This window comes from Pteropus vampyrus, unplaced genomic scaffold, assembly GCF_000151845.1.
Source record: "Pteropus vampyrus isolate Shadow unplaced genomic scaffold, Pvam_2.0 Scaffold70, whole genome shotgun sequence".
Lineage (NCBI taxonomy): Eukaryota > Metazoa > Chordata > Mammalia > Chiroptera > Pteropodidae > Pteropus > Pteropus vampyrus.
In genome coordinates, this window is record NW_011888851.1 from 4045635 (window position 1) to 4058655 (window position 13021).

A 13021-nucleotide genomic window follows, 5' to 3' on the forward strand; every position below is an offset into this window, starting at 1 on the left:
GAAGCATCTAAAATGTAAGTGGGCTTCGTCATACTTACCCACCTTCTTTCCTTCATTCACCAGTGGAATACCCACAAAAGAGCAACTGTAGACAGTGTGAAAAAAATAAAACAGACAAACAAACAAACCCCAAACAAAAAACAATTACCAATCCAAAGAGAACAATAAAGTGTTTTATTAAATAATAATGTCAAGGTTTTAGAAAAGGAGTTATTGGTAGTCCAGAAACTGAAATTTGAGTAAAATGTGTTAGTCCCTTCCATAATTAACCCCAGCTTAATTCAAACCGTTTTTGAAATATCTTTTCTCAAACACGTATTTATATTTTTAAAGTAGATAACATCCATCTTTCCAATTTTGTGAGACTTTTGAGATAGAATTTAAAATCGTATTGTGTGACAAAATTGTCATTCCCCACCGTGGAGATGAAAATAGTAGCTAGAGTAGGGTATAAACATTCGGTGTCCGTACTAGCTCAATTTTCCTTGGTGGCGGTGGCGGCTTCTCTTCTTTGAAAAGATCGCCACCTAGGGGAAAGTACAAGTCAAAGCAACATCTGCAATGCACCACACAAGCTGCATGATACCTAATGATACATTTAAGAAGAAAACCATGTAAAATGTTCTCATGTTTCAGCAAATTAGGTGGGCCACCTAGGAAACGCATAATAACTAATGGGCTAGAATGTGTATTTGTTTATAATTATATTTTTATTCGTAAGTATCATTAGAACTGCATATATCTTTTGTTTATACAGTAGAGCTTGATTTTTATTTTTTTTCCTCCATATCTAGAAATATATTTAGAAAATACACATCATGAAATTTTATTACAGGGATAAAGATTACATTTTGAGCGAATGCTTCAATTCAAATATTATAAGTAACTTTTATTAGCACCCCGAAAATGTTTAACAGCCTAACATGTAAGGAATTTCCACGTAAGTCTTAGAAATAAGGAGAAAAACATTTCTCCTTTAACTCATGGATTTATCTCTGAGGATTTATGACTAGGTCTTCAAATCAGAGCAAGTGGAGTGGGAGATCATTTAGCTGGTTAATTCAGGTAAAAGGGGCTATTTTTTCTTTGCTTCAATTTCTGATTATTTGATACATGTCTTAGAGAATCACTGCATTTTCTAAAAACATATTTAACATGAAATATAATCCATGTAGTAACCTTACGTTTACATGCTATGCTAAAAAAAATGGAAACTTGAAAACAACAAATCTTTAAAGTCGATTTAAATGTATGATTGAGTGGTTATGAGTAATTTATGTCCTGTTTTTTTTTTAAAAAAAGGTTGCTAACTTTAAAATTTAACTCTTTTAAAGAGTCCCTGAAAAGAAATTAAATCACTTGTTCTAAAGAGAATAATTTTTGGTCAATTAGGTGTCTCTGGATTATGAGTTTTTAATCTATCAAGAATTAGGGAGTAGGACAGAGTACAAATAGAAAAATAAACAACTGTATGGATTATTTTAAGAAGTTTTATTGTCCTGTGTTTATCCTTATTAAATCAATCTTCATTCTCTTTAGCGACAACTTATTAACTCATCACTCTTCCTCACTAAATGGTAAACACTATGGGGGCATAGACCACGTTTTATATACAGTCATTTCCAGGGTACTATAAGGTCATTCTCTGTTCTGATTAACTGGTGCCCACAGCACACATGGTTAAATACTTTGAATATAATTCTTAGATGTATCTATAGCACTTAAAATAATGCCGACATTTAGTAGGAATGTAAAACACAATGAGTGAATGAATGAACGAATGGCCTCACAAATGGGATCTGTCCCCTGCTTTTAAGTGTATGTTTATGAAATGTACCACTCTCCTATAGAAAAAGAGCAAAACATAATTAAGAAATTAATCTACCATAGAAGGCATAATTAATAGTTGTAAGATAAATGTGAATATAAATTATTCTCATTGCTTTTTAGATGACTATTAACCTAAATTTCTTTATAGGTAATCAATAGGTGGTGTGTACACCAAAGGGAACTATTTTGTCATATGAATTTTATGAAAAAAAGATTCTAAGATGCATTAAGATAAATTATGAAATTTACTTATTTGGATAAGTAAACTTGACATTTGATCATTGTCTAGTAAAATTATTTAAATTACTTGGCAGTTCATAGATAACACCCCTAAGTTATGTTAAATTCAATAAACACTGATTATCTCATTTGCAAATTAGCTATTATGAATCCAAACATTAGTGTCCTATAGTTTTCATATAAAAATGGCTAATAATAACATGAAAATGCCTAATAATAATAAACACCGTCAATTCTAAAAAAAAATAAAATCCTTGTAGATCTGCTTTGTAATCTGGACCAATCGCCCTCCTCCCTCTAGCTTCCTTTGACAATACATCATATTAAATCCTCATCAAATCTCATCCTGTTCTATTCCTTATGAGCCCTTTTTTTAGTCTAAGTCAACAACTTTGTTAAATTGGATAAACAAATACACATTAAAATATTCACTGGGCATTATTAATTGCCAAGTCTCTCCTGATATATGAAGAATTTAGTGGAGAAGACGTTTTAGAGAGAACACAAATATGCCAATGACCAGTGACTATTTTGAAAAAAGTAGAGTTTTAAAGTACACCAAAATTTAAACTCCCTGTCTCTTGTTCATACTGTGGTTGTGTCTGATAGTAACCTGACATAGGAGTTACATTACATGGTATTATTCCTAGCTAGTTCTTATTTTCTATTGTTTCATCCATATTTCCTATTTAGAGTCTTATTCTAATTCCTGATACCTTTTTGTTTAAGCTGAACTTTTCTCAGCTTTTACATTTGGACTCTTCATTATATCCATATGACCTCCTGATATTGGCTATTGCTTTTATTCTTTATACTGTATTTAATTTTTTTCTAACTGTGACTGCCATGTGGCAGCCCTTGGGCTCTTCTCCTGCCGGTAGCGAGCCATTTTCCATTTCTACCCACTTTCATTAGGGACAGCTGATTCTTAATTAGAGAATTAAGAATTCTGCCATCAGAATAAGCTTTATACTTTCACCTTGGAAGAAAAGGGAAAGGGGCCAGGAAACTGCTCTAGTGATGTGAATAGTCTAGCAGTTTTGCGCTCTCCTTCTTTTATCTTTTTAAAATTTCTCATCCCATAAATAATTTATCACAGAACCTTTGAACACCAATTACTGACACAGCATTTTTCCAAGACATATTACAATATGCAGCATGACTGCAAAAATTTGACTTTGCATATAGACTCAGTTATGCCCTTGAATAATCTAAACTGAATTTAAAATTTCATTATACTCCCCTCCATTTCACAGAGTTAATGATATAAGGAAGCAGACTGTGTGTCTTCCAATCTGTCACCTATTAGCTGTGCAACCATGAGTAAGTTGTTCAAGAGCTGTCTCTATCAGTTTTCTCATTGATAAACTAAGCACATGTGCTTAGTGCGGGCCCTGGCAAAGGTCTCAGCAAATGCTAGTTTAAACATGGAATAAAATAAATGTTGGCTGTCTTAAATTTCCAAACCAGAAACTTTAAATTGTAGAATTACAACAAACTTAAAATACATTTTCAGGTGTATTTTAAGAAGAAAATTGGTGCCGTGCAGATTAACCAGGAGGTTCATATATTCATGATTCTGTGGCCCAGTGAGTTGGAGCTAAGAGCTTCCTTGTTACATTAAAAGATTTTGTGTCCGGTTCCTATGAGGATCTGTCTAACAGAGACTTCAGAGTGCAAGAGATTTGGTTGGGTACCTGCTCTCTAACAGTTCCTTCCTTGCTCACCCCTCTCTAGGCTTTTTTACTGAAAATGGTTTTAGTACACACATCACGAATCAGTCACCATGCTTCCCTGTTAGAACTATCTGATAATAATAGTTCATTACATAGATTTATTCATTTCATAGTTCTATGTTATTCATTTCTTTAAATAACATTAAGAATATTTCATGAGAACGTCTTATGCGCAACAGACTCTGCACTGGAAATACAAAATTAGTTCTTTGCCCTGTAGGATTTTCTGGGCAGAAGAGAACCACAGACAACTTACTATAATTTCAAAAGGGTGATGGAATTATGACTAAAGTGAGTGTGAGGGAAGCACAGAGCAGGAGTACCTACCCTTTCTAGAGGTGATTAGGAGCAACTACAGAATGTATTACCAAGGAACTTGTGAGTGTGGAAAGTGACTCTCAGGCTAAGGCAGAGACAATCCTTAGCACCAATTTATGTACTCAAAAAAGTAGGTAAGCAGATGGAAGGAGCTGGAAATAGGGCAGTAATAAAAATATTAATTATTCTCTGAATGCTAGAGCAACAAATAAACATGTTCGTCTCTTTCCCTAACAAGTTGTGCTCTAATTAGTGGCTGTGGTCATTAATAAATTTAATGATGCTCAGATCCCAGGAGGTAATTGACTATCACAAGTCTTAAATTTAAAACTAGTCGAATGAACACATATTTTCATTTTTGTTTCTTAGGATTAAAGTATAAAGCATAAATTTAGTTTAGCACTTTGGATTTAAAATTTAAGCACATAAATTCCAAATGTGTTGTCTTCTCTGCTGTTGGCTTTAAATGGAAACAAATACACGGTCTGAGCAGATCGCTAACGTTAGTGGTGTTAATGTTTTTAATAATGAATTCAAAATAGATTTATTATAGTAATGCCTTTAAATAAACTATTATTAACAGCATAAAATTATTATAACTGTATACAAATAATAATTTGTGGAAATCCAAAGACTTTTCTGAGTCTGTTTCCCTCTTTCTTTTATAAATTTTGATAGTTCATGACTTAGTCTCATAGGTCCAAAAGATATTATTAAAAAGCAAGGCATACGACAATATATTCATATAAATAATATAAATATTTTAATATGGTGATTGTGTCAACACCTTTACAATACTCCTTTAATATATATTAATGTATTATGTGTCACAAAAAAATGAGTCTGTAAATGCAACAGAACCCCATGATGTCACATTTAAATGTTTTACCCTTGCCACTAGGTGGCACCTATGCATTAGTTGTAGAGCATGTTCTGCATAAAACAGAAAGTTAAAGAGAAAGGAAAGTTAGTTTCGTTAACTTTGTTTTGTATATAAATATTTATATTAGCATATACCTTGAGGGTATTGATTTATTGCAGGAAATAGTGTGGAATTCACAAAACTTTTAAGAAAAAGAAAAGCATTAAATATTCCTTTGTAAAGGAAAAAACAAAAGATGAACATTGACTTTGGAAAATCCACTAGAGGAAAATGTAGAGCCACTTAGTCTTGACCTGGTCATTTCTCAGCTCACAGAAATGCTACAATCAATAACAAATTAATAAATAGATACAATTATGTACAGTACCATTATAATTTTGCTTCTGGTAATGCTATTTAATGATAAATGTCACATGAAATGTCTAATCTAATAGTGACTTTGTGAGAACTGATAAATTAAATTAACACCAGTTAAAAGTCTTAATTTACTTAAACTAAAAATGGCATGCTAAAAATCTAAATGTATTCATAGTGGAGAATACTCAAATATTTCATAACAGAAATATCAATATGAAAAGTTCAAACGTATTATGAAGACATGAGAAGATGCCAATATTAATAGCTTATCTTTATGTATAGCATAAGACATACCCTTCAAAAATATGGTAGTATTATGAATGCTATCCAGTTATCTTACACACCTATAAAATTACCTACAAATTCTAATGAATATAATTACTTTAATTATAGATGAGAACCAACAAAATACATCTTACAGAAATGCCAGTATCTCTTCATTAGGTGCTACAATTAGCAACTCCACATTGAAGAGGCTATACTCTTTTCTACCCTTCTTGGAACTCAAGTCAAGCTTACAAAGGAAATTTCGTTCCTAGACAGGTTGTCTTAAATAAAGCAACAAGAGAGATAAATTCCAATAATATGTGTACCAACAACTTTGAACCCAAAATACTGTACTTGGGTCTCAAAACAATTTACTTCTTTGCATTTCAGTTCCTTCATCTGTAAAAGGAAAGTAAAGCATTAGTTTACAGGGTGATTATGCTTAAATGTGATAATATACGTTAAGAATCTTGTATATGCTCAAATGATTTTTTTTATTTAGCTTAAGTGTTCTCCATAGGTGGCTTATAGTAGGCATTTAATATTTATTGGAATTTTCAATATATTTAGGTATAGCATAAGACGGAATCTTCATCTTTAAGCATTACAATGCATGTATTTTGATTTTCGAAAAGATGCATTCTAATATTCATTGCTTGTATCGGAAAAAATGACCCTGACCTGAATGGGTAATTTTTAGTATTGGCCATATTAAGGTATTAATGTTAGCCATAAGAGGAAAGGAAACATCATTTACTGGCAGTGGGAGAAGGAGATAAAGGCCAGAAAGCATATTTTTTGAATGAATCCAGCTCTAGAGATTTAACTGGTTCTCATAGTCTGCATCATGGTACGTGCAGCTCAAGGTAGTATACCTGATTGCAGTCACCCAAGGGAAAACAAGACAGAGTTAATGAATCACTTTGTTAATTATCTTGTAAAATTTTATGTATGGTTTTTCTAATCAGTAACACATGACTTTTAGATAGCACATAATATGTCAATGGTCTCATCTGTGTATTGTTAAATACTTATTAAAACTAGGTAAACATTGATTATCATTGCTCTGAGTTCTGGGTAAGTATTGGACAATTTAATCTTTATAATATTATGAGGCAGATACTACAGATAAGGAAAATGAGGGATGTGGTTCCATAGTATAGTGGTTAGCACATCTGCTTTATATGCGGAAGGTCCTTGGTTCATGCCCCAGCGGTGCCACAGTCCATGCTCTACAGCCATGCCACCCTGAACAAGCCCAATGTCTGATCTCGGAAGCTAAGCAGGGTCAGGCCTGGTCGGTACTTGGAGGGGAGACTGCCTAGGAAGACCAGGTGCTATAGGTATAAATAATAATAAACAATTTTTAAAAAATGAGAAGCCAAAACATCAGTTACATGTCTGAGGTCACTCAAGTAGTAAATAATGGAAGTAATAATTAATGGAAGTAGTAAACCACAATCTTAAACATTAAATTAATATGAGGGCTCTGCAATGAATCTAACCCCTAAACCACAGAGCTTCTAGATCTTTAATGTGCATGTATATTACTTAGAGGTCTTGCTACAAAGTAGATTCTAACTCAGTAGGTCTGGCCTGAGTCAGGGCATCTGCATTTCTAACAAGGTTCCACTCAGTGCCAATAGTGCTAATCCATGAACCACTCTTTCAATATTAAGGTGCCAAGACCACTAAATTTGCACACCATTTTACCAGAAGCAAAATTAAATTTTAAGACAAGTAGATTTATTCTTAGTTCAGTGGCAACAACTAAAATATCTGGATACCTCGGTCCAAAAGAATTGCAATGAGATGAGATTTCCTGAGCCTTGTTAATGAATCTAGATTAATCTCATGTTCAGAAATTGAGACGATAATTTTGATTATAAAATGTAATTTAGTGTATGATGATTAACAGTGATTTACAGTCTATAATGTAATTCTTCTTCAATATTTGGTTATTTGGGCTTCACAATAGGCCTGAGAAGTAATGGAGTATGACAATTATGTTTAAGGAAACAGAGACCCAAGGCTACCACCCCAGGTTTGTTAGGCAACAGTGATAACATACACATTCTCAGACTCTTCTCTTCCATCAGATGAACTTGATAATAGGCTATGTTCCATTACTGGCTAAAAGTAAATTGATACAGAACAATCTACTACTGAAATAGTTAAGATAGAGCCACATTCTGATTTTGCTTTAAATGTACAAATATCCAAGGCCAAAGTGATTCGGAACCATTAACAGTAATTTTCAATTGTGATCGCATTAATTTGAAGCTGTGTAAATACAAACAACATGTATCATTTTATTATGCTGCTAACATTTAAATTAAAGAAGCTATTATCTTACTCCCTTGGCCCAAGACCACCAATAGGGTGATATTTGTATCATTTTCTTCTTGAGCTCTGTAGGTTTGGTATAGCTGGCAGAAGACTGGTTATTTCACCTCATGTGTTTATTTTAATTAAACTAAATATGTTGGAATTACTGTCTTCTTCATATGCAGATGTTATAAAATTTTATGAAACCATAGTCAGAATTCAGCTGATCTCTAAATGTCAAACATATTTATCATCCTTAGAGGGCTAAAATTTTCACAGAAAATAAAATCTCTTGAGGTTACTGTGCAGACAAAGTAATGAAGATAAATCAAGAAATGTCAGTCACTAAGAAAGGAAAATATCAGAATCTCTACATGTAAAAACACAGAGAATAGACAGTAAAGATTCTTATCAAGCCTAGGTATTCTAAACAGATTGATGGTTTATGTTATTTTTCTGAAAAATGACAAAGGAAATGATTCCTTTCTTGAAGAAATGGCTAAATGGCACTTCGTTATTATTGTTCATTCAACAAGTTTCAAATGACTTCAAGAATAATGAGCTTGTTTTAGAAAACTGTGTTTTCTTTAAGCATACACTTACCTCTAAAACTAAAGACTGGGTGTATTCTGAGCCAGACTAACACTGATCCATTGAATCATCATCAAGTTGCACTGAACAAGCTCTGCACAGGTTCTCCATAGGAGTTTATAACTGCGGTGCTCCAGTCATGCTGAACAATTCCTGAGAGCTCGGACATTAATTATATGATAGTGTGGGGAGGTCTCTGAAAAGGGTAATAGGTGTACGGGGAAGACCAATCTCCCATTGCCCAACATGATTTAATCATCTGATATCATTCTTCAGGATTAGTCAAGGGACCACCGCAATGTGTGGCCAATATCTGTCTATTTAGAAGATAGCACAGGTATGAAGAGGTAATATGGCTTCTTCCTGCCTCTCTCGATTCTCACTGTCCACTCCTAGGGGACACTAGGGTCCTCAAAGGCACCAAGATCCTCCTAGCTCTCCGCCTTCAGACTCACAGCTTCCTCCACCCACAGTAAACGTTCCCAGCTTCACTCTTGGGTTTCCTTGTGATATAGACTCTCATAGTGGTACATTTTCTTTAGAACAGTTGCAGTGATTAATTTGTCCAACTCTTCATTTAATGTTTGTCTTTTCTACTAAACTATAAGAAACAGGAGAGTAGGGGTTTTGCTTATTCACCTTTGTGCCCTTAACACTCTTTACAGTACTTGGCCTCTAGTAGTTCAGCAAATATTTCTTGGCTAATGATCTGTGAAGTAAACTGAGGCATTGTTCATGTTTATATCCTCTACAATGAACAGTGAATAACAATTTGTGCATATGGAAACAATGTTCTGCATTTTAAAATGTAAAAGTAGGATCTCGTAAGAATAAATTGAGAATTGTCTAGATGTGATTATGAAGAAATTCAGTCCTAAATGATAGGGTTCTTTTTTTTTTTGGATGAGAATATACTTAAGACTTAGTGATTGAGTATATTGGGTAAAGTATTTGGGGGCTATGACTTGTAAAGATTTATTGACCAGCATCAGGATTAACCAAGAGCAGGATTCTTGGTTCCTCCCTGCATATATACATTAGAAATGCAAATGGGTGACCAATTTTAAACTACTTTTGTAAGTAACTCAGAAACTGCATGTTGCAGGAAATGATTTCTTAGAGTATAATTAAGTGGTTATTCATTGCTATAGTTTGGAGCGTTTGGTATTATTTAAAATTTTCTACAATGTTTGTGTTAGTTTTGCTTCTTCTTTTCATCTTGTTGGCTACTGAAGTCTGGCTGAATAGATATTTGATATTTAAATAAAAGTGTGAAGCAGCGTACTTTCATTTAACACTTTAATTTTTTAAAATTTTATTTATTTTTTAATAACTTAAGCTTGTCACTCTGAAAGCTTTAATACACTGGGATATATAAGTAAAAATCAACTTTCAGGTAAGGTGTCATCATACCAGTCTTCTCTTCACCAAATAAATATTAAATTGTAGTTCGAACTATACTTAGAAGTACAGTTTATCGAAAAGTAATTTTTGAGGAGGCAGGCTCAAATTCTTCCTCTAAAGATTCAATCTATTCTGGAAATATGCTATGGATAAAAACTTTTATTAAGTTATGAAAATTAAGTGTCCAGGAAGAAATGTTATTACTTCCTAAAAAGATCTAAATAAAAGCTGTCATTGCAAATGATATATTTTCCATAGTTGTTTAGACATTGGAAATTAGCTCACACAAGCGTGCACTTACACATCTTTGTTTTACTATCCTTTATAAGGCAGAAAAACTGAAAGAAATAAGCTATTCCACCCCCAAAAGGTCAATAATCTTAAAAAATCCATTCTGCAAAAACAATTTTTATGATTCCTGTGAACTTATGACAAGGAGTACATCAGGAAAAAGGCTTCAAAATCTAAGCCATGTTCCATTGTTTGCAGTTACCTTGGATTTTAACTAGATGTGCAAGTTGACTTCTGACCATGGGGAATCCTCTCCATGCATGGATTTATGGATTGTTGAGGCCATGGCAGATAACCAGTTCCACAGAAGCAACTTCATGTTCTTCTGAGGAAGGTCCATAGCACTGTGGAACAAGGAATATAAATGAGCGATGCCACAAGAGACTGAAAATGGGGTTACCAAAATACAACCCTCAAAATGGAACTCTGAAGGTGGAAAAATCTACAAGGAATTAAAAAAAATAATAATAGATGTTTTAAGATGATTTGAGTTACCATATTAAGAGCACTGAATGGCACTTGCTTCTTACGCATTTAAGTCAAAGTAGCTGTTGATTCCAAGCTCATTAAGTCGACAAACTGTATACATTTGTTATAAAAAGAGTTTTAAGCATTGCCAGAATCTTTAAAAACTCAGGTGTGCAGAAGGGAAATATCAAATGAAAATGTTCAGACTGTAGTAATAAAATATTTGGCCTTTAATCATTTCCAATTAAATTATATTGGAGAGCTTCCCCTCCCCCACCCATAGTCATACACAAACACAGCAATTTTTAAATATTTTATAATAGCCAAAGAAGGGGTTTACATAGATGTTTATTAATGGAACTCACTTTTTAATTAATTTTTTTTTAAGTTGCTAATCCAATTTAGCTTCTAATCAGTTCCATCCCATTCCTCAACCCCTTTCCTGATGTCTAACAGTTAATGTCCTGTAACAACAGGAGCGCTTCCTGTGGCACTTTGGGAATGATCTGTTTGGGGCTTAAATAAGGACAGTTTATAAAGTTCTCTCTCTCTTCGTCAGCCCCCACTAGGAATGACAAAGGCATTTCCAGGGGCAAATGATCCTCTTCCTCTCTCTGCTCATCCTCCTCCAGCCCCTCCTCTTCTTCTTCCTCTTCCTCTTCCTCTTCCACTTCCGTCTCCCCCTCCTCTCCTTCCTCCACCTCATCTTCGTCCTGGGCTTCTGCCTCTTCATCCTCTCCCTCGCTCTCCTCCTCGCTCTCTTCCTCCTTTCCATCACACTCCTCCTCGTCACTCTCCTCGTCATTTTTCTCCTCTTCCTCCGCCAGTGGTGGAGCGGGTGACTGGTTTTCCTCCACTGGTTCAGGACTGAAGACTAGGGAGGGATTCTGCATACAGCTGTACAGCGACTCCGGCAGCTCCGCGTCTTCCTCGCCGCCGCTGGGGGGCGCGTCGTTTCCAGAGGAGCCCGCTGGGGAGGTCAGGCCGCCCGCCTGGGCCTGCTGCGCCCGCAGCGCCTCCTGCTGGCGCTCCAGCTTCTCTTGCTTCCGCATGTCCTCGTAGATCTGGTTCATGATGAATTGGGTGGTGTTGCGTGGTGCTCGCATGCCCGGTGCCCGCCACCCGTACAGGTTGACCGGCCGCAGCAGCGTGCTCAGATCCACGGGTGGGCTCCTCGGGAAGGAACGGCGAGGGTGGCGGCGCAGGCCGCGGCCCCTCCGGCCCCAGCGCTTCTTCCTGCCAGGGGGCCTCGCCCAGCAGGGATTCCAGGGCCCGCGCCAGCAGGAGCAGCAGCAAAGGCAGAGAGGGTGCAAGCCATACACTCGGATCACTTGCACCCGGCCCGGGGGCTTCCAGAATCCCGCCGGAGGTGGGCACCAGGGCCCTCCCCAGCCCCCCCAGTTAGAATACATAGCCCAATTGGAACTTCGAGGTGGTTGGAACCACGGGCCCTGGCCGTGCTGTTGCTTCGGTTGTTTCCTGGGGGGCTCATACTCGGCCTTGGGGCCATAGCGGTGCCGCCGCTTGTAAATCGGGGCGTTCCTGCGCCTTCGGTTGCAGGAAGACCAGGTGCGAAACGGGGCGGATGATGCCCAGCCTCCGCCAAGGTTAAGAGGGTCTTCTCTTTTGTCGAGGGTCTGGGTCATGGTTCAGGAAGCTTCGAGAGATCTAAAAGAGAAGCGTCCTAGAAGCTGACTTCAAATTTGGCCCGATCTGACGTCTGAAGAGCCTCGCTGTCACCCTGTGTCTCTCCTCGAAGCACCACGTGCCTGTCGCTGAGATCCCGCCTTTCCTCTACAGGGGGACCCCTCTTCTCCGCTCGCTAGCTCACTCGCTGGTCTGTGTGATCGCTTGTCCTCTGCACCCGGGTTGTCTTGCCCAGGTGGGATGGGTGGGACTGGGGCTGTATAAAGATGGTGGGGGAGGAAAATGTTGATGGGCGACAAGCAGCGAGAGCCGCTCCCGGGTCCCACACACACCCGCCTCGGTGGAGGCTTGGGCTGGGGACGGGAGAGGCAGGGGTTGCGCGTTACCTTGCTGCTCCCTCTCAACCCAGGTGCTTCACCGTCGCCGTCCTGGCGGGACTGTGGTGCGGGGACAGCGGGCAGCCTTTAAATACCGGCCGGAGCCCCTCGCGTGCCCGCCGCGTCCTTGGTTGCCCTGGGCGACAGCCAATTGGGGTTGAGGTCGTTCTTGCTCTGCGTGGAGGTGGGGTTCTGGCCAGAACGAGGTGCGCCATGAACGTTCGCCGGGGGCTTGTGACGCAGTTTTTGAGAGGCCAAGAGGGGTTGGTGCTGCTCCACTCAGG

General features: G+C 37.4%; 1 protein-coding gene across 1 annotated transcript; it reads right to left on the reverse strand.

Annotated features, from left to right (window-relative positions):
* Positions 1-11162: 11162 nt before the first annotated feature.
* On the reverse strand, positions 11163-12359 carry CCER1 (coiled-coil glutamate rich protein 1). The gene has a single exon (XM_011361765.1). It carries the CDS (start codon positions 12357-12359, stop codon positions 11163-11165), a length of 1197 nt encoding a protein of 398 aa, XP_011360067.1.
* Positions 12360-13021: the final 662 nt, after the last annotated feature.

Coding starts and splice junctions, on each gene's coding strand:
- CCER1 (XM_011361765.1), bottom strand. CDS start 12,359: ATGACCCAGACCCTCGACAAAAGAGAAGACCCTCTTAACCTTGGCGGA.